General features: G+C 32.6%; 1 protein-coding gene across 1 annotated transcript; it reads right to left on the bottom strand.

The window, feature by feature from the left end:
• Window positions 1–16,159: 16,159 nt before the first annotated feature.
• LOC105804429 (uncharacterized) lies at window positions 16,160–22,190 on the bottom strand. The gene is made up of 12 exons (XM_012637055.2): window positions 21,951–22,190; window positions 21,115–21,874; window positions 20,959–21,026; window positions 20,490–20,572; window positions 19,620–19,719; window positions 18,895–18,980; window positions 18,336–18,418; window positions 17,908–18,035; window positions 17,719–17,820; window positions 17,114–17,407; window positions 16,911–17,033; window positions 16,160–16,747 (listed from the first exon to the last, which is right to left on the bottom strand). The coding sequence occupies exons 2-12, from the start codon at window positions 21,860–21,862 to the stop codon at window positions 16,364–16,366; spliced, it is 2,199 nt and encodes a 732-aa protein (XP_012492509.1). The 5' UTR covers window positions 21,863–21,874; window positions 21,951–22,190; the 3' UTR covers window positions 16,160–16,363.
• Between the last annotated feature and the right edge of the window lie 239 nt (window positions 22,191–22,429).

Below are 22,429 nucleotides of genomic sequence, written 5' to 3'. Positions count from 1 at the left end.
TTATTTTATTTAATATTTCAAAATTAATCATATATTTAATTATAGGAGAAAACGAATTACATGTAGTCCGGATTACATGTGTTGGTTTTTTAGCGAAAACTAAAGAGAAAAGAAAACGAATGCAAAGAAGTTTGAACAAGAAGAAAACTGAATTTGATTTCCAAAAATCAGATCTTTTTCATTGACTTGAGAAGCATTTATGTTACAATGAAATATGGCGTTAACTAATGTATAATTGCTCCCAAAGCCTAGATAGAATTACAAACAAAATGTAGTGACATACCAGCTATAACATCAAACATAAATCAACAACTACTCCCACTAACTTTAAGTATAAATTACATTGTAACTAAATCAAGTTACAAATGAACAAAATAAACAAAATGTTGTCGCTTATCCGGTTCAAACTTGGATGCTAATCTGCATCTTTGGTTTACTCTTGGTTTCTGTTGCATTGCAGGCCAAAGTTCAACAACATCCCGTGCTTTGCTTACTAACAAAGTAGTGCATATTCCTTTTAGTGCATTAAGGGAATTATGATTATGGTATGTTAGACATCGAAGAACCTATATATTCTTAAAAAGTAAAGATATGAAAAAGCAGAGTGTTGAAATGACTATTCAATGACATTGAAAATAATATATGGGTGTCTAAAATTCAGATTCAAGGGCATAAGCAAAGCAAATAACAACAACAATGTCACCATGGAAACTGTAAACTAAATGAAATATCGTACAAGGCTGATCCAGAGATAAGAAATAAAATCTTTATTTGAAGTTCAAGGTCTTTGAAATGAACATACCCAAGCAAGCAACAAGGTATCTTCCAAAGCAATACATTGCAAATTATTCATAGCAATCATGTAGTATCGAACAATCAACACTAACTGATGGATGTACCAATGATACAAACTGTTAAAATAATCCAGGTTAGTAAGACTGAAAATAACATATAATTACACCTGATGCATGGTGCAAAATTAACATGTTGCATGCTGTGCCAAAACTATACTCAAAACTTAAATAGTAACCTAAGTTGAATATAGGTCAATTTGTTTGTAACATAAATATGCTACTGCTGGTTTTTACTAATTCCTAGCACATAAGTTGCTGAACAGCTCAGTTTAACAAGAAGGTTTAACAGTGTTACTCAATTGGACTAATTTCTTAGTGTTCATAAAATATGAGGACCATTCTGACAAATCAGAGGGACTAACTTCTCAGATGCTGTAAAATAAAGGGACAAATTTCATAATTAGACTTAAAAAAAGCATACTTGAAAGAAGAAATTTCAGCCTGTGAGTTCTCCAATTGCCTCTCCAATTTTAGCTCGTTTGACCTTAATCGACGTGCCAACAGAAAGGATATTAAAAACATTTTAATCTAGCAAAAGACAAAAGTAATTTCACTCCAGTGTCAACAGCTTTATACAGAAATATATTCAATGGAATAAAGTAAGAAACTCTAAATGCTAATAATATCATATAAAACAAGCAAATAACAGGATCAAATCAAATATAAAAAAGGACTAGAGAGCCACTTAAGTTAAACTGGCACTTAAAAATGTTGCAGCTCTACTATACATCCAAGAATCACCCTTCACGTGGTATATATTACAACCATGCATATACTGAACATGGCGACTTCATCGATCTTTCAAAGATTATTATCAAGAGTGATATATGTTCAGAATGAATAGAATGAAATTGGAGAAGGAAGAAAACCTTTACCCATTAAAATTTTGTTACCTTCTCTTCCAAACCAATGACTTCAGAATCCAATATATTAGCACGTTCATCAACTGCATTACATTCCAGTCGTGCATTTGCATATTCCATTTTAAAAGACTCGAGCTCTGCCTGCAATACCAAACACCAAACATAGCAAGAATAAAAAAAAGGGATAGGGGCTGAAATAGAATGTTGTTGACTTTTTAAAAAGTATTTGTAACAAGTTCCCTAACAATTTGAACATCACTAGACAAAGAACACAAGAGAATAAAATGCGATCAAGATACATACAAAGATAGCATTTTAAAATACAAGATAAAAGCGAATTCATCCTGCACCATCCTTTGCAACAAAAGAAAACCATTCAAAACAAAGACTTATTGATCAGACTATTGAAGAGTCATAAAAGAAGTCACAGGAGTCTAAGAACAAAAATTCCCACTGCAATGATAAGAATGGTCACACATTGTCAAGTAACAAACATGACCTTCAATGATATAGCTATGAACTTAGGTTAAGGTAACACCATAATGGTATAATTCAGATGCACCGCAAATCGTCATCGAGAAAAACATACAATGTAACTTATTTCTTTCCTCAATAGACCATAAAGTATAAACCTATTTCATAATTCAAAAATATGGCATCCAAAAATAGACACCGGGACAAGGATCTTGGAATACATAAGGACCAGTCTCGACAGACATCCTTGAAGCTTCATTATGGCCTTTAGGGAGATTCTTAAACAAAGCCTTAACTTGTTGTTTGTACATTTCGGCATCTGTTAGATCCCGACCATCATCTAGTCCCTCCGCTAGAGGAAGACCATCAGTAACACAAGCAATCATTGTCGGTTTCACCATCTTTACTCCCTTTTCTCACTTTCACAAAATCCTTCAAACTAATAGAAACGCAAAATTAACACCTTAAGTAAAAATTAACAAGCCAAATTCCATACCATGATATTAAAAAAAGGCATAGCGGATTTCAATTGACTATAATTCGATAATTTCATTCTCAATCTCAATGGTACAACCACCCACCACAAAGCTGAAAATAAATACTATTTTCCACTTGAACAATTATCATTGCAAACAATTAAAATTATCAGAAAAAAAAACATAAATTGATTCCATAATTTTGATTTTCACTAAACCCTCATCATTGGTCAAAAGCAAGATCGACCCAACACTTCTTTTTCCAATCGAAAGGTCATTAATGTAATCCAAAGACAACCAATCTAGTCAATGTCATCACGATCTGACAAGGAAATATATATTTTTCAAGGATTCCAACAAAACCCAGAAATTCAGTAGAAGAAAAAAAAATCTTATATAAGAATTTCCACAACGAACGATTTTTTTCTTCAAATAATTATATGCATGCACATTTAAAAATCGATAAATAAAAGCTATTAGTTTTTAATGGAATACCTGATTAGAGCATGTAGGTCTTCGGATTTCTCCTTGATTTCAACGATCAGAAAAAGGAATGAAGAACGGAAGAAGGACAAGGAGCCTTACCTGGATGAAGGAGGAACCGGAAGAGGTCCTTGACCAAACTGATTTGCAACCCAAGGGGAAGGGGAAAGGGAAGGGGAAGGGGAAAGGGGAGAAGAAGGGTAACCATACATCAGAAAAGCCTGAAGAATGCAATTGAAGAATATATGGGTAAAAGAGGAAAAGAAAAAGCAACTGAAGTTGCTAAATTTTTACTGGACCAAAAGGCTCCAGTCTGGAATTAAGCCTCCGGTGAGGTGAAATGTATTTTCAACGTACTGAAGAATACTTTCCAAACAGCCTTGAGTTTGCTAACATTTCAGTTGCAATTTTTTTTAGCCTAAAAAAGCCAACGTACTGGAACCCAGTTGCATCTAAAGGAACCCTGAGATAAACATTGTTATAGTTTTAAGGTATGTTTTTATTAAAATTTTTTCACTATAAAAGACACACAAACCATATACAACATTAATTTACTAAATTTTCATTTAAATCCTTCAAGAATTACAATTTTTGTAACATGACCTAACATATTCAAAATTCTTAACTTAAAAACTTATGTACATGCATCCCAATTGTAGTAAACAATATATATATATATATATTAAATAAGTGTAAATTGTGAATGTAAAACAAAGTAAACAACTTCAAAAAAATAACAAATAGGCATAATCATTGATCCCTTGAATGTGTGCCACAACCGGGTACGCCTAGGGTTCTGTCGCACTATTTGGGTTGGCGTGTAACAGCCCGTTTTTAGTGAAATCAGAAAATATTTATAAATACATGTTCATAAATTAAATTATTGTATTTATTTATATTTATATTTTATTTTATTTTTAAAATTTATCATATAATTATTAAATTCAGGTTTTTGGGGTTTTGGGTCAAATCTATCTCAAACACGGATTGGTCTCAAGCTCAAATCGTTATGGGCTTGAGCATTTTTAGGCTCGAGCTTCCTCAGCTTTAATTTTTCTTAGATTCAGGTCTTTTTGAACTCGACTTTTCATGGACTCAAAATTTCTCAGACTCGGATCCACAAAGGTAAACTTTTGGGGTCAAGCCTGTTTTGCCAATCTACATGCTTAATTAGTTTTTCTTTTTTTTTTTTTTTTTGAAGTTACAACTAAATTAACAACATTTCAATCATCATAAGCACTAAACTAAATAACTTAATTCAACTCAAAAAAATAAACTAATTCAACTCAACAAACTAATCTAATTAGCCCGTACATAATTTTCATAAGGTAAGACTCAATCCTAAACACTAATGCCTCGTTCGAATACTAGTGTAATAACATAAGGGAAAAAATCTTATTTATTACATATGTATTTCAATAGTTAGACATAAATGAAAAATAGTTAATACAAGTTTAAAATTGAAACTACAAAGATTAGTAAAACTCTTGTAAAAAATAAGACCTCTTAGAATAAGCAAAGAAAATTAATTCTCTTTCCACAAAATAAGTTATATGAATAACTAAATATTACCAATTGAAATTAATTTATTGTTAATTCATATACTAAAATATGATACCAAACATAGTCATCCTTTTCTAATGCAAATTAAAGCCTCTTTGGGCACCTTATCTATTTTCCAAACATTCTGTTTTAGAGATTTAATTAAAATCATTGATGTTAATGTTATGGAGTAATGGTTTTCTTAATATTTTTTTACAATATTTCATGGCTTCTACTCTTTGTGAAGACACTGGTTCGGGGGACTATTCTATGCATGATTTGAGTCCCAAAATGGTTTGGTTTAGGGATAATAAAGATATGTTAGTAGACCAACCTGCTGCTTCAACAGTTTCATGGAAAGACAAACTAATAGGAAATCCCTCCTCTGAGTCTAGAATGGTATGGAGGAAGAGGATGACTTTGATATATTGGATAGGGATGTCAAGAAATCTGTTCTGAATGGCATTCCCTCCATAGAATTTTCTGAGAGAATCCATCAAATCCTATTAAGGATATTAACAACACAGTGATTCTCAAACTGCTTGGAAAAAACATTGGGTATTCAGTACTTCATAGCAAATTTTATAGCATTTGGAAGCCCTCATCGTTGATTCGGTTAATGAATATTGAAAATGGGTACTTTCTGCCCATGTTTCAATGTGTTGGAGTATAGGAAAGACTCTGTTAGTCTGTTAGTCTATTAGTTTGTTATACAAGCTATTGTGTAGTTGATGAAATTGTTAGCAACAGTTACTCATGCATATTTGTATAAATACTATTGATGTACTAATTCAATTCAATAATAATACTAATCGAGTTCTCAAGTGTATTCATTCTTAGTCTACTTACTAGAGATATTAACATGGTATCAGTCGCCTAATTTCTAGTGACCTGCTTTGTTGTGCTTCCATAGCTACCTCTACTTCTACTGACTCTGTTTCTGCTAATCATAGTTGTTTGTCGTTCACCGGTGCTCAGTTAGTTCAATCCTTTCCTCGCCATGACACTGTCAAGCTGGATGAAGGTAACTTTGACCAGTGGCAGCAGCATATTTGTTTGGTTGTTGAGGGATATGACTTGACTTGTTTCTTAGAAGGAACATTACCTGCTCCGTCGTGATTTTTGCAATCTCCGGAAAGCTTTATGGTTCCGAATCTAGAAGCCTCGTCGTACATCCAACAAGATAAGTTACTCACTTTTTGGTTACTTTCTATAATTAGTTCTTCTCTTTTATCTTGTTTTACAGATGCTAGAACGACATGTGATGTCTAGAGCACTGTCACTCGCCTCTTTGCCTCCATCACCGGAGCCAAGTTGTCTCACATTCGTCATGATTTACATTTGATTAAGAAAGGCACTATATCGATAAAGGAGTATATAGCAAAGATTCAGAATACTTGTGCCTTGCTCAACGCTTCTGGATCTCAGATCTCGGAGATAGAGAAAGTTGAGATTGTGCTTGTGGGCTTGCCGTCAGAGTTTGATGTCGTGCTCACCCTAGCGTCATTCTCGTCATAATCTTTACCGTTACAACGTCTTGTTGATGTGTTGTTGGAGTACGAGAGTCATCAAATTCACATGATGTAGGAGGTGCCGCTTCATGCTCATTTGGTGGAAATTGTTCCGTCGCCAATGATGCTAGATTCTGTGCGTGGAGGTCGTCCCCTGGTCGTGGAAGGGGCTTTCAATCTTGTCTCTAATGATAGATATGTGAATGGTTTGGGTATTTAGCCCAATGGTGCTATTACCATTTTAATCACGACTATGGTAGTCCAGCATCGGTGGCAAGGGCTTCACCTCTGACTAATGGTGCTAGCCAGGGTTTGAGTGCTACGGCCTTTTGTGTGCATGGTGGGACTTCGAGTGTGACGCATGCTAGTCTTTCCTTTCCATCAACAGTCTCCGGTCAGTTTGATGGTCCCTCATCGGCAGCACCATAGGTGTTTCTCCCTAGTGGTTGGTAGGGAGGTCTCACGTCTTTTGTGGCTCCTCCACATGCGTTGCACACTAGGGTTTCATCTAACCCTTTTATTGTGTATGGTGATGGGGTAAGCCTTCCTTTTGGGTCTTCTATTGGATCAAGCCAGCACTTTGGGCCTAGTGACGTTTGGGACAGTCAATCGAAACTTCTTGAGATGATGAAAAGAATTGAATTGCCCAACTATAAGAAACTCAAACTATCTCTCTCGAACTCCATGATCTTCCTTGAAAGATGAATAAATTGTGATTTTTCTATATGCGCCAAGTGAGTAGCCCAAAAAGACAGGCCTAACTAGCTCCTCCCTCGTGAATCTTACTATTATACTTCACATTATAAAGAAACAAATCCTATGTACTATTAGAAAAGAAATTCGTAAGGTGAGTACATAGGATGACCTGATTCCATATTTCCTTAGCAACTATATAGTCTCTTAGAATATGCAAAATGTCTTCCAAGTGATGACCACAAATAGGACAGGAGGGATCAACCGCTAACCCCTTCTGACTCTTTCCACATTACTGAGGAGTCTTCCCTGTAAAGCAGTCCAGATAAAAACATGAACCCTTAGGAGACCTGGAATCTTCTAAACACTCTTCCATTTCTCATATTTTGTATTCAAATCACCTTCCTTTAAAACCTTATAAGCGATTTTAACAGAAAAGGCATCAGACAAAGTGTGGCTCCAAAAGATTTTATTAGATCCTTCAGAAGGATGTGGAGGAGGGATGCCCTCAATAAGTTGAATCACATCTTTTGGAAACCAAACCCAAAATAAATCCAAGTTCCACGAACCTTCCTCAATGGCCATCTCATTAAGAAGACAGTCTAAGTCGAGATTAGCATTAGCAAGAATACGCCTAACCAGTGGCCCTACACTTGGAATCCAATTATCCTTCCAGCAACGAATTTTACTGCCATATTCTATAGACTAGAATAAATTCTCCTCAAGTAACAATAAAATTTTGGAAAGAGATTTCAAAAGAAAAGAACCCCTATCCCAAGCAACACAAACTAGTAAGTCATCCTTCATTTGGTACTTTGATCTAAGCACACGATCTCATAAAGCATCCTTATCAGATACAATATTAAACCCCGACTTCAACAAAAAGGAGATATTCCGATCATGAAGTTTTCTCAAACCAAGACTGTTATACCATTTTGGTTGACAAATGGAATCCTATCCCACTAGAGACGTCTTATTTTCCCTATCTGAAGAACCTCAAATAAACTGTTTTACCAAACTTTCAATCTCATTACTGATTTTCCTAGGTATCAATAGGAGAACTCTAAAATCAATACTCCATTAAATTACATTAGTTATCACCTTATCATTCTAGCTTATAATAAACATTCTATTATAACATAAACATTAAAAGGTATTTTAAATTTTCTATGTTTAAAAAAAATTCACGTAAATTTAATAAAATAAAAATACTTGATTAATTAATATTAAATTGAAAATAATATTTTTTATAAGTAATTTAAAATAATATGGGGTTAATCTATAATGAGCTTGAGTTAACCATTTTTAAATATGAGTGAGCTTGAGCAAAACTTGAAGATTATTGTAACACCCCAAAATATATAGGGTTAGAGGAAATATATAATTAAGAAATGACTTTGGTTTAGTGGTTAAGTAGTTAGTGTAACCCTTTATAAACCTAAGGTTCAAATTATACTCCTCCCATTTTATTTTCTTTTTTCTAACAACCTATAATCAAAACCATACTAGAATATATATTAATTAGTGTAAATCATGTTAAGTGTGGATAGCAATCCAATTGGTTAAGCATGTTTTCTTTTTTCCTTGAAACCCAAGTTTAACTCACGCCAAATCCATCCCCTTTCTCTTTTATTTTCAAAAAAAATGGGCAAATTGATATCCAGCCTCACAACTTTTGAAAATCCTAGCTATTTAATTTGAATTACAATTTCCTTTTCTAAATTGAACTTCATTTTTAATCTTTTTCCCCTATTTCTTCTCTATTTCCTTTCCTATCTTCTCCTTTACAAATATTTTCTTTACATTGCTGAAATTAATTCTTGCATCCTGAATTCGAAATCAATCTTTGTTCAATCTGTTCTTCATATTGGTTTAGCATAACATCATCGATTTCAACCCTAGTCTTGCCAAAAACCAGTAAGTTCAATTCAATCCTGGTAGTTAATCTCAAATTCTCGTAGTAACTACATCCAACGTTAATCTTTCATCTACATTAACGAATATTTTTTGAATCTTGTTGACATTCTCAAAAATCTTAATAAATCTTGAAAATAATCTCTAATTCTTGCATAAATGTTGTTTGAAGGACTCGATTTAAGTATTCTAGGCCAGAATTGAATAAGAAGGACATTGTCCAATCTCTCGATACTAGGTATGTGTTTCTTTACAAGTGAATCGAGGCAAACCATGCCTCAGGATAGGGCCAAACAGACGTGTAGGCCACCCATGTGGACCACATTGCCCCTTCACATGGTCATGTTCACCCCGAAACCCTAAGAAATTTGTTTCTCACATGACCTATGACCTTCCACACGGCTTGACACACAATCATGTCTCCTCTATAGGTGGATTTTAATAATGCCACACGGCCACAGTCTGTCACACGGCTTAGCCATACTGCCACAATCTGTCACATAACCTAGCCACACAGTCGTGTACCCCCTTCACATGGTCTAGGGCTTCCTACATGGTCTGATTACACTGCTATGTGTCCCTTCTAACTCAAATTTACCGTTTTAACCTAGAATTTAATGATTTATTTAGATTATTCCTTGATTGATTCTCGAACTATTTTTAGTGTTTAATTTATTTAATTAAGTCCTTGATAGTATGAATAATGCTTGAATCCATGATTTAATTGACTGAATTAATATTATATATTTGTGTGAATTGTGAATACTTATAGTTATTGTATATGTACTTGTGATTATTTGTATAACATGCTTTATGACATAGCTAAATTGGATCCTTGAAAAGCATATTCTTGGCTACTGTATCGAGCAGCTGAAGGCATGATTATTGTTACCATATTTGATTATTTCTAAGCATGTTATTCATTTCTGTTATGATTTGTTTAAAGCATGCATTATTTTATTGCATGGGATGGGACGATTTGAAAGGAGGAAGTTCTGACAGATTATTAACCTACAACACTAATGGTTCATCCACCCATTATTTAGTAGCTTTTATCTGCATTTATGTTGTGTATTCACAACCATCTTGCAGTGTATTAACTTGCAACTTTTATGGTTTATCCACAACTCGATGTGTAGGGATGGACGAGTTCTTGGAAACTCTTATGGTGTGTAGTGATAGGGTAAGATGTTATCTATTAAACCGAATCTATTTGTATTTTTAAAGCATAAGCTTGAAATTTTGATACCTCTAATATGTTATGATATGATATGATATGATATGATATATGTGTATTTGTTTATACATGGTTAAACGGTTTTGTTATTCCGATATACTAAATTTGCTAATGTGAATTATGCTATGTGCTGTGATTTTATATGTTAATCAGTTGCATTGGTTTTCTTGTGATGGAACTCACATTGAGCTTCATAGCTCACTCCCTTTTATTTTCAATCTTTTTAAATAACCCACCAGGTTAGGACACGGGCACGGCATTTGGAGGATCTTGGCTTTGCTTTTATTAAAATATTTTAGAGTTATTATTATTTGTCATTTTTATTATTCAAAAATTGTAATATTTTATTTCAAACTATGGCATGGAACTTAGGGTTTTTATTTCTTTTATATCACATGGCTTTTAATTAAGTTCTAGGCTATTTAATTAATAATTCGTTATGCATAAACCCGGTTTTTATTAAAAACATAAATAAATAAACGTCTTTCTCCACTGTTAAACCATAATTTAAAAGTGTTAGGAATAATAAATTGATATCTAATTAAGTTTTCTACTAAATTAAAATAAATATTTTAAGATGATTGCTTTCGAAACTCCGATAGTTCTTTGGGTCACTTTGGTGACTAATGTAATATTCCAAATTTGAGTCTAACGTCTGGGCCGAGTTGAGGAGGTTACACATATATTTCAAGTCTAGCTGGGCTTAGGCAATATCACCTATATAAATCCAACTTTACTCATGAACAATTCTATTTGGAGATAAGGGTTTAGTCATATATATACATATTATCACTAGTTTATATATAGATATGCATACATATGAAATAACTTTAAATTTTAGAGGTGATAACTAAAAATATTAAAATTTTATTTTAAATAACATTTATATCTTCTATTCGTATATGTTAAAATTGAATAAAGTTATTTTGGCCATAACTAATTGAGTCGTTATCTAGTTAATTCAGTCATAAGTTTTATATAAGTATAGAGCTTTCTTTTATCTTAGTTTCCTTTTTCATTTAATTTTAACAATTTCTTTCAAGTTTCTTTCTTTTGGGTATATCAAATTTAATTTTAGAAATAAGCCAAGATATATGTATGCATATGATCACTTATCTATAGTTACTAGAATCGAACTAGACTATCGATTGACCAAGAACCGATGGTCCAAACAATTCATCCGATACCATAAAACCAATAAAAATGATTGAACCGCTAAAAACTAATTGAACATACTAAAAACTAGTTGAATTGGGTTAAAGCTAGTTTAAATATTTAATTTTGTTGTGTAATTTATAAAAGGAATGTTCTATTATTATTTATTTGTGTCTGTTATTTTTTTTCTATCTTCTTTACTTTTCTACTTATCTTCATGAATTTTCAAGAATTTTTATTTTTTATGATTAAACTAGCGATCACTCAGTTGAAGTGAAGATCAGTAGTCTAACTAGATTAACCTCCAATTTGATTTTTATAAAATTGCATATTATCAACCATGTATTCACATTAGCGCTATGTAAATATGTATATATGAATACTAATAAATAAATAAAACAACACTCTTAATTCTAAATTTCAAACATAAAACAGAACATTAGTTATCACAATTTATACACATGGTCTTAATCATGATTTGCTAATTAGGTTCATTTATTCATTGTATAAATTGTTTCTATTTTAGTTATGGGTTAATATATACGAAAGTGTCTAAATTTAGAAATCATAATTCAAGTTGGTACTTTTTATTGGTACTTAACTAACACCATGAGATTTTAAGTGACATCATATAATGTTAACACGAGATATGAAATATTAATTTCTTTTGAAAATTAAGAATTAGGAGTTTTTTTATTTTGCATGTATAGTGAACCTAGTTTTATTGGTACCGACTAACACCATGAGATTTTAAGCTGCCATCCTATAATGTTGACACGTGATATGAAATATTAATTTTTTAGAAATTAAGAATTAGGAAATTTATTTATTTTATTTTGCATGTACAATGAACCTGGACAAATGGTTGTCCAAGTCTAAATAAATATGGACAAAAATTTGTCTAAGTTCATTTTGAAGGTTTTTCAATGATTTTATATATTTTTATAATTTCAAAATAAAATATTTTTAAAAAATAAAATATTTTATTTTATAAAATTTTCATATTTTTATGAATTTTTCTTCAATTTTAGGAATTTGTTTTTTATTTCAAGTGCATAATGAATCTAGACTCATGGTTGTCTAGATAAAATGCATCTAGAAAAGGGAATGTCCAGATTCATTCTGAACATGTATTTCTCTAGTAAATTAATATATTTTTATAATTTCAAAAAATAATATAAAAATAATTTAAGCAATGAAATTGGAATTTATTTAAAAGGTTATTCTTTGGTACAATAGTAGTGAAAATTTTTATTCAACAAGTAGGTTGAGATTTTGTTATGTGCTCTTAAGTTTAAAATAAATTCCAATTTTATTACTTAAATTATTTATAATCCATTTTCAAATCTGGAATTTATTTTAAATTGATAACTTAAGTAATATAAATTTATTTTAAAAGATTTAAAATCATTTTTTAAATCTAGAATAAAATTTAAATTTATTTTAAATTGATTTATTACTTAAGTAACAAAAATTAAATTTATTTTAAGTCTGGAATTTATTTTAAAATAATTTTTATATTATTATTTTTGAAATTATAAAAAGTATAAATTTACTAAAGTAATACATGTTTAAAAGGAACATGGACATATGGTTGTCCATATCGTTTAAATCTGGACAAGCATTTGTTCATATTTATTGTGCCAAGAAATTAAAAAAATAAAATTATAAAATTCCAGAAAAATTCTAAAAACACAAAAATATTATAAATTTTATTTTTATTTTTATTTTTATTTTTGAAATTATAAAAAATTACTAAAAAACTTTTAGAGTGACCCTAGACAAATGGTTGTCTAAATGCAAATGAATTTGGATAATCATTTATCTAGATTCATTATGCATGCAAAATAAAAATAAATTTCTTAATTTTTAACTTTTAAAAATATTTTTATTATTTTTATGACGTGAAACATTCTTTTGGCTATCAACCCAAAGTCTAATGATATTATGAAGCACTAATAAAAAGTACCAACTTGACTTTACGGTTTCTAATTTAGGTATCAATTAGGTAAAAAAAAAAAGAGTTCAGATATTATTTAGGTACAAGTTTCTAATTTCAAGCACCTCCATAAATATTAACTTTTAAAATTTGTGTAATTAGGATTGTTAACTTGGGAACCAAATTAAATTTGAATTTGATTTGTCTTAAATATTTGATATTGCTTTATTCTTAACTTAATTTTAGGTTAGCTAAGTTTTAATTTATTTTTGTTTAATTATACCCTTTATTTTACGAAAAACCAAAACTTAGTTTTTCTACTTTAATTTGTAAGAATTTCATCATCATATATTAGGATAATTGAGAAGTTAGCCTAGTTGTTAGTAAAATACATAAACTTTGATTGCTAATTTTTACTAGTTTATTGCATATTGTTGATGAGAGATATCAACAATGGAGGAGATAATGAGGAGAATGTAGTGGTACAAAGGAGGTCTGTTCACCTAAACAGGTAAAGAGTCGGAGAAGGATAAGAGGAAAAAGGTTGATGTGAAGGTTAGGAAGGTTGTATACAATGAGTAAGTTCTCAAGGTTGCTAATGGGGAAGAAAATCCCCTGTTCTTTGATCTAGAGAGTATTTATGGGGAAGTCCTCTTGTCTAATGCAAGGTGTTTATCATCATGATGTATGTGAGGAAGTACACAGTGAGACCCATTCTATTATTAATAAAAAGTTGTTATACTTAGGTGGACCCCAATGTCTCTAAAGAGAGTCTCTAAAGAGAGTGTTCGCACTTGGAGGAATGCTTACACAAAAAAGCGAGTGACCTGTCCATAGTAGCAGATAGCTTGATGAAAGGGGACGTTTCGTCTATTAGCGGGTAACCTCAAGGCGGGTGACTAATTTGTGAGGCTAAACAGTTGAGGACAAATTGGAGGAAGGAAAGTAGGGAATCGTCTTCAAGCATCCACCTGGTGCCTTCTGAAGTGCCCAATGCAGTTGAGGATTCAATCAACCAGCCAGTTGAAATTAGTAACTTATCCTGCAATACAGTGGTGGCTCATCGCTGTGTGCCAAACTTGGACCTCAACCAAACTTATCCTGATGATAGCACTGTATCATCATGAGCGATGACTTTTGGGTTGCTATAGAACTTGGACCTCAACCAAACCAGTGACTCCTATGACTAGCTTTTATTGCTAATGTGCTTGATGTAAACAGAACCAGCTGAATGGCTATATTTTTTACTGTTTACTATTTGGAAAACCTAGCATTTGGCAGTGGCTCTTTATCTTAAAAGAGCAACCGCAATACTAAAGTAGTAAAAGTTATTATGGCTAATTATTTCCTGTAATTTTTTTTCACTTCTCCATCATAAGAATTGGAGTATATAATTCGAGTGCCTGAATTTCACTAAATTACTCAAACATACTACACATTATTAAAAACAGTTACTCTTTTTAACACACAAAATTTCCAAGTCCAACCTAAGTTTCAAACTTTGCCTTGTTATTCTAAAGAATTATTACCTTTTATTTTGAACTTTTAAACAGGGTTTGGTTTTAAAAGTTGCAATTGATGTACATTATTTGAACTGATATAATATATTCAAATTGGTTTTATAAATTATTTGAAATGTATACGTATTTTGCGTAATATTTTTGAATTTTTAAAAAATTACTTTTATATAATAAAAATTTGATTAGAGTAATTATAATTTTAAAGTCATAAACAAAAGGAACTAAATGAATTATATTTAATTATTACCAAAATCGAAGTATTGAAGATGGAATTAAGGAAAGTATAATGACGTGTCATAATTATATATATGGTTTATTTTTTTACTTCTTTGAGCTTGTTGTTGAGTGAAAATAGGTGAATTCAGTGTTATTTGTGGGATTTATATGTTAGTAGTAACTAATATTTGACATTTTGAACGGCGTTTAAATGTGTTTATAGGAGAGTTAAAGTGGGAATGATGGATGACAAGTACAAGTTTTGAAGCAGAATCATCTAACTGATTGTTTCTGTCATCAGGTTAAAATAGAAGACAAAATTGCGACGTCGTGAAAGAGAAAGTCGTGACTTCACTCACTCTTTCTTGCATTGGAGTTGAAATTTTAAAAATAAATGTCGCTTAACGACTGAGGTGCTTGATGTGTTGAAGTCAACGACGTTGCGACATTATATTCTAAGATGCCGTCACATTGTCGTGATGCTGCGACATTATACTCTAAGCATGAGGGCGTGGCAGTGATCCAACTATTGGGATCTTGACGGTTACAAAAGGAATTTGGCGGAATTTTGGCACAAAAGCGTGACTAATGACAGAACAGTGCATTATAACTAACTTAAACTCTTTTAATATATATATATATATATATATATATCTCAATTATGTATCAGTTTTTTTAGAAGAAGAAAGAAGAGAGGAAAAGCAGAATTTGTTGCTTTTGAGTTCCTTTTAGAAAAGCTCTGAAGTTGATAATGCAAGTGTAAAAGATTCATAGAACCCTCCTTTGTACAGAAATTTCTAAATTATGTTCTCAATTTTCTGTATCTTATTGATATAATGTTAATGCTTTGCTTGTAAATTCTATAATGAACTAAATAGTTTGATGGTTGATTGTAAATTGAAAAGTGTTGTGACTTACCGAGATAAATGAGATTGAACAGAGATTTTACCGAGTAAATCTAAATTCGATTTTGCGGAATTCATTAACTAGGTGTAATCTTTAGGTTAGAAAACTTTTACTTGATAATTTATTTAAGCATCAAGCTCATGTTCTACTAGCCAAACAATCAACCGTTAGATTCTTCAGATAGAAAGAGGATCATTTAGTTCAATTTTATGATAATGCATGATTTGATTGTAATAATAATCCTAGATTCTAATAGACTGGTATTTGTTTAGCTAGTAAGATCGTAATTGCAATGTAAGAACAATCTTAGAAACACTTTCCCAGTATTTCATTACAAAAATTTCTATCTGATTCCATGATGCTTCTGGATTACTCGTGCTTTAATTGATTTTTATACATTTTGAATTACAAGTAGAACACAAGGCAAGTTTTTCATAAATTGTTAAAATGGTAGGGAAAAAAATAAAGATTATACACCTCATCCAAATGCTGAGTTCCCCTAAACCCTGCAAAATCTGGTCAAATTTTTCTCTAAAAACTTGGACATTGCGATTCAAAACTAAAACTCAAAAATCAATGCTCACATTAAAACTCCCTCGGTGTTATTAAGGGCTTTCTTTGCAAGCTTAAATTTATCATTTACTTTCTTGTTAGTTTTCACGACATACTCCTTGATGAAGAACTCCATACCTTGTCGAAGAGTTTCAAGCTCGGGGGTTACAGCTATACGGGTGAACATGTTCCATATAACCTTATCAGGATACTCAAATATGGCCTCGAAAAGCATTCGGAAATGCATGATCTTTTTTGGGCTTAGCATCTGGGGATCACTCCACTCCACTGTTTTCAACACGGCAAGGGAAAGAGTAAAAGACGCAACCATTTCAGCCATGAATTTCGCTAGGTGCATCGACCTTAAAAGTGGCATTGAATCCAACTCTTTGAAGTGATCCCAGAGACAATACTGTGGGACATGTCAAAATTAAAAGGTCAGATACTAGCATCGCAAAAAAGTTCATTTCGCATGCACACTACACAAGAAAAACAATAGGCATTCCTAATATCTTCACTAGGTTGATCTTGTGCATTCCTTACATTTAATCCACAATTGGATAAGAGAAGACTACCTGTAAGGTAAACTTGTGGTTTTTTTCATGCTCACACAACTTAGCAGCGAGAACAGTGTAGTACTTGTTAAAAACCTTCTCTTGCAAGCAACATTCCACGAGAACCCGCATAATATCTCGGTCCTGTAAGCAGATATTTGAGTTAACTATTGAATAGACAAAAAAATAGGCATTTCTTCTCAATCTGAAGAACAGCAGCCTACCTGCTTTCCAGGCAAATCCAACCGTAAAAGCTTTTCAAATGCATCGATGTAGTCTTCCCCACTCATTATTACACAAAAGATTGCCCTCCGAGCATCTGTATTCATCCTCTGTGCAGCAGCAAGCTCCAGCATTTTCTGAGCTTCAAGAGCCTCTTTGTCAATGCTGTTGGCAACCTCTTCGACATTATCTGTAGCAGAGGCAATATCCCCGGGTAACCACCATTGGCCCTTTTTGTCAGGATCAAGCAGCTTGCTCCATTTAAGCCCTCTAATTAAAATATCCTCAACCCTTAACTGAAAATATCAAGGACGATGGAAAAATACGTGAACAAAAAAGGGAGATAAAGAAATATAAGATCCTATATATTATCATTGTTTATAGCCGACAATAACTAAAGAAATATAAGATCCTATATATTATCATTGTCAGAAGTGCGCAAATGAAACCTATTAACAACTTAAGAACCATCTTGAGAACGGAGATAAAGAAATATAAGATCCTATATATTATCATTCTTTATAGTCGACAATAACTAAACTAAACGTCTGATTGAAGAGACACTTGAAGCAAGTCTAATTCGAAGTCCAAATAAAAGAAGCAATACCTTCTGTAGCCATTTCTTTATCCGAGTGTGTTGCACCGTATCCTCCTTGGGCTTTTTCTTGTTATTTTTTATATCACATATCGTTTCAAGCATGAATTCCATCTGCAAAAGTAACAATATAATAAGATTTTGCAAAATAGAAAGAAAAAGTAGCATACTAGATCTAAAAGAAAATTAAAAAAATCTTACTCTCTTGCCGTTTATTTTAGCCTCGCCACCTCCGGACAAAGCCTTTAACTCATTCACCCTATTTTGAACACAAAGAATAAAGTTTTTCATGGCAACTGGATCATCACCCCTTATTTTCATCCCACAGCCTATCATTTAATGAAAATTAATGTTAGCAAAAGCTTGCTTGTCCAGCATTTGGGCAATTTCTATCTACACAAGCATCAACATTATGCTATCATCAAATACCATAAAAGGATTGCTTTATGCACCCTAAAACTTGCAAAAGAATGAAATGAAAAGGATAATCCATGTCAACAAATAAACAGGAAAACTAATGGGTATGCCATGTTTAAAGCTTAAGCATTCTGATCTCGATAAATACTTCTTAACAATCAAGTTTTATAATTAAAGAAAGAATAAAAGAAAAGGGACTTGCAAAGCCTTACATTGCAAAACTGTCAGGATGGTAGAAACATCAATCTCTGTCAACCGCTTGCTCAACATGATCAGAAAATCGTATATTAAGTCACTGGGAAGCAATCATCAGAAATACTGCTGTGAGAATAGTGTTTTTAATACATCAAAAGGCATACTTGAACGTATGCTAAGTTAGATTACTGCAGCCAACTCTAGAACAAAAATGTAATGACCATGAAGCAGCTAGTATAAAAGATGATAGAAATGCGAATTGGGTGAAGAATCACTTATATTGCCATGACAGAGCATTCATAAAATGTATGAAAATATTGTAGGTAATTTCATGAATCAGAAAATTGTGAAGCATGATAACAATGTCCAATATCCTTCTACATAGGACTATAATAATGCTTTCTGCTGGCCATGATGGCCTGCATCCTATGCATCTGACCACATTGGCATCATGATAGAGAATAGAGCATTAAAGAAATGCTCTTAACCATGAACCTATTCACTTCTTGCCTTGGAAATGCTTTCATTAAGAGCATACTAATGAAAAAAAAAAAAAGATTTGCTGAGAGCACCTACCATGAGCAAACTCCAAAAATGCAGAGATAAGATAGCAAAAGAGTGAGATTTCTCAACGAAAGATTGTCTTCTTTGAGATACTCTTCCTGAAAAGGAAAAACAAGCTAAGCATTTAAAAATGCAGCAGTGCAACCAGGATAGTGATGTAGAACACAAATATGCTAACCGTGGGATTATAGCTTACTTATGATTTCATTTTGTCACTCTGCCTGTGTTTATAGGCAAATTGTAGTATCTTATAGGTCTAGGGTTATGTTTGGAATTTTCCAATTATATTAGTCTAGCATCTTAGTGTGATTTTATTTATCCTATTAGGTTTGGTTTTTTAAGTCAAGTTTATCAGCATTCTAATGAAGTGTTAGTATTTCAAAGAAAATACTTGAGACCCTTAAAAGAACATTGCTAAACTAGACTTCAAAACAAAACCTACTAGCATAAAGGAACCACTCGAAGATACTAACCCTAATATGAAAGTATAAAACCAAACATAACCCTAGATTTATAAGATACTAGATAGATTGGCCCCACAAATACAACAGTAACAAAATAAAGTCTTAAGTACCTTAATCCTATAATTAACTTATTTCTGTTCAATATCAAATACTCTGGAAGGTCCAAAGTACCAATCATATATATTATACATACATAGTAATGCTTGATAAACAAGTATAAATAACAATGAAAGTACATTAAACAAAATTACTATTTAATGTGGAAGTACTTACCTCAAAAATCTTGGCAAGTAAAGCCATAAGTTTTGCGCTGAAATCCACGCCAACTAAAGAAGCCATGCCAGCAATGAAAGCTGCAAAAACTGCAGCATGCCTTTACAAAGAAACATACAACATTAACTACATATACAACTGCTGCAAGGAGAAAAAAAAAATGAAAACAAGTACGACAACAAAATCCTAGCTAACCCGGGTAATGGTAGTATGCAACAAGCATGATAGTGTGCTAATGTACTCTAATAAGGATCACAAGTATTGCATCTAGAAGGTAAATCACTTGTGCTTGATGAGGAATACAGTTATTACCACATGAAGAATGTATTGTTGGAATGAGAAAGTGGAGTTTCAAATCAAAATATAAATATGCTTTCCACAGCTGTGTAGCTACTATTTTGGCTATATATATTGTGGAAAGATAGCAACAATAATTATTATTCATCTGACTTCCATTATAGCTATTCTAACCAAAAATAAAGACAAATTAAAAATAAACAATAGTAATTTACCTTCCATTATTAATATTTCAACTGTTCCTTCCTCTGATTAACATATATCAGATTGAAAATTAGAATAACAATTACATCATGTTTAGTAAGCAAAATTTCATAAGAATTAAAATTTACTTTACTTGTCATAGTAAAATGTCAAGTGCAAATTAAAAATCAATGACAATAAGTATAGGCACATTAAACAAAATTCCCATACATAGCATACATATAAACTGAAAAATTAGGAACTTTAAAGGAAAGATGACAGAATTAAAGAGGAAGGAACCCTTTTAGGAGAAAAAAAAAAAAGAAACGAGTTTTTCTACTTATAATGGAGAATTATACAAACAAAGAGAGAGGCAAGGTTGCTCTTAACTGTTCATTGCCACGTGGACCATTATAACAAGATGCCAAGACCTCCTCACTGATAATCTGGGAGCTAACACTGCGACTAACAGACTGTAGAAGAGTAGAATTATATAGTTAACATTATACGTTTTAATTTCCAAATGTAAAAGCAGAGGATACTGCATAGGCAACCGCATGCTAATTTCTTTGAAAACCTATCACAAAAATGGAAGTTGTTTTGGTATTATATTAACTTCCTTAAATTAACCAACAAACTCGTAAATGCAGTTTCGGTAAAACCACAGCCCCTGCATTAACCTAGTCGGAAATAACTGTACCAGTTGTATGCACTTATGCTAGAAAAGATTAATATAACAACCAATTATATTTACTCAGAGTGAGCGTGCATATATAGCTTAAATCAATTGCAGTAAAATTCAGAAGGCTTGATATGAAGTCTATTGAAACAAAAAGCTATAGACAGCATAGCAGCATACACGAAAAATTGTGGCCATTTCTCCTGTAATTGATTCCACGTTAGATTCAGAAAGCCTATTAAGAAGACCTGGAACATAGAGAAAAATAAGTGGCGTGTCAAATTCCAAAAACGAGAAGTGAACTTACTAAAGTTAATTAAAAGTGAATATTCATACCTCGTACACGTCTGCGCATTCGAGTCTGCTCCTCTGATTCATTCTTTGTCTGGGATCTCAAGTGAGGAGCAACATATTTCCCGCTGCTCTCCATTCCAAGAGCCTTAGTTGAAATTTGACCTGACGCTACCTCTGCATTGTGGCACTCAGAATGCGGGGTAACAGAAAGGGCAGTTTCACCCACCATGTCACTTTCTTGTCCTTGCAGCAAAGACTTCCTCTTCTTACGCCTCTTTTGTGAAGGTGCCTTCACAGGAATTTCTACCACTGTTGTCTCTGAATACTCCTCCCCTTCGGAAGCTTCAATAGTTGAGTCATCTCCAATATCATCTTTGATAGCCTGCTGCACTGACTTTTTCTTTTTTCGTTTCTTACTTAAAGAATGGTTCACAGCTTCCTCATCAGAAAATCCTTCAAATAAAATATTAAGTCCATCATCATCTCCCCTTAATTTACCGCCCTTCACCTTGAGTTTCTTAGCAAGTTTCTTCTCCAATTCCAAGTCCTCTTGTGCAAGCATGTCCGAATTTGGCATCTCCATTTCAAGATACTCCTCGAACTTGGTTTTCGATGTTCTTTTCAAATCCTTCTTCGCTTTAGCTATCTTAGATTCATTAGCATCATGATCTTCCTCAGACTTCAATTCACTAACTCGTTGCACAATATCATTTTCTTTAACAAGCTGCATTCGTGAATTCTTTATTTTGTTCCCCTTTTTCGACTTTAAATCCCCTGCTTTTCTCTTCATCCTCAATGATTTCTGTAATCATAGAATTAACATCATATAACAGAGAGTGACTTTAGTTGTCCTACAATTTTTTCCTAATTGTTCTCACCTTCGTTACCAGGACTCGGCAATCTGGGGTGCAGTACCTGTGTCGACACGATTCGACACGGGATACGGGTCAGATCCAGCATAAACCAGCAGACACGGCGGTGAATGCAAACTGAGATGAGAAGAGAAGAAAAACAAAACTGATTTACGGAGACGAGAGAGAGAAGAGGGACGATGGTAGGAGGAAGATGATAGAAGAAAGAGGAAAGACGGTTCAAAATAAATGAACAAAAATTTAGGGTTACTAAACGCTGTACTCTGGTGGTAAAAAAAAAACGTTGTACCCTATATTATATTTAGGTTAAACTACAAAAATAATCCTATATCTTTGTTTAAGTTTACGTTTTGGTCATCAATGTTTCAATTCTAACAATTAGGTCACAGGCGTTATCAATTGATAACAATTTGGTCACTTTCCATTAGCAGTCATTAAGTGTTGGACAAAATCATAGCCGACCCATCAAATGGTGACGTGGCTTC

The sequence above is a fragment of the Gossypium raimondii genome, chromosome 11 (assembly GCF_025698545.1).
Source record: "Gossypium raimondii isolate GPD5lz chromosome 11, ASM2569854v1, whole genome shotgun sequence".
NCBI classification, from domain to species: Eukaryota; Viridiplantae; Streptophyta; class Magnoliopsida; order Malvales; family Malvaceae; genus Gossypium; species Gossypium raimondii.
Note: the sequence above shows the minus strand (reverse complement) of the source record. Positions and strands in the feature narration are given on the sequence as shown.

What these genes read in the sequence shown, in the direction of transcription:
- LOC105804429 (XM_012637055.2), bottom strand. Translation starts at nt 21,862, where the DNA reads ATGAAGAGAAAAGCAGGGGATTTAAAGTCGAAAAAGGGGAACAAAATA. An exon ending in AAATGGCCACAATTTTTCGT is followed by an intron (nt 20,573 to 20,958) that starts GTATGCTGCTAT and finishes ACTCTTCTACAG; the next exon opens with TCTGTTAGTCGCAGTGTTAG. An exon ending in TAAAGAAATGGCTACAGAAG is followed by an intron (nt 17,408 to 17,718) that starts GTATTGCTTCTT and finishes TGATATTTTCAG; the next exon opens with TTAAGGGTTGAGGATATTTT.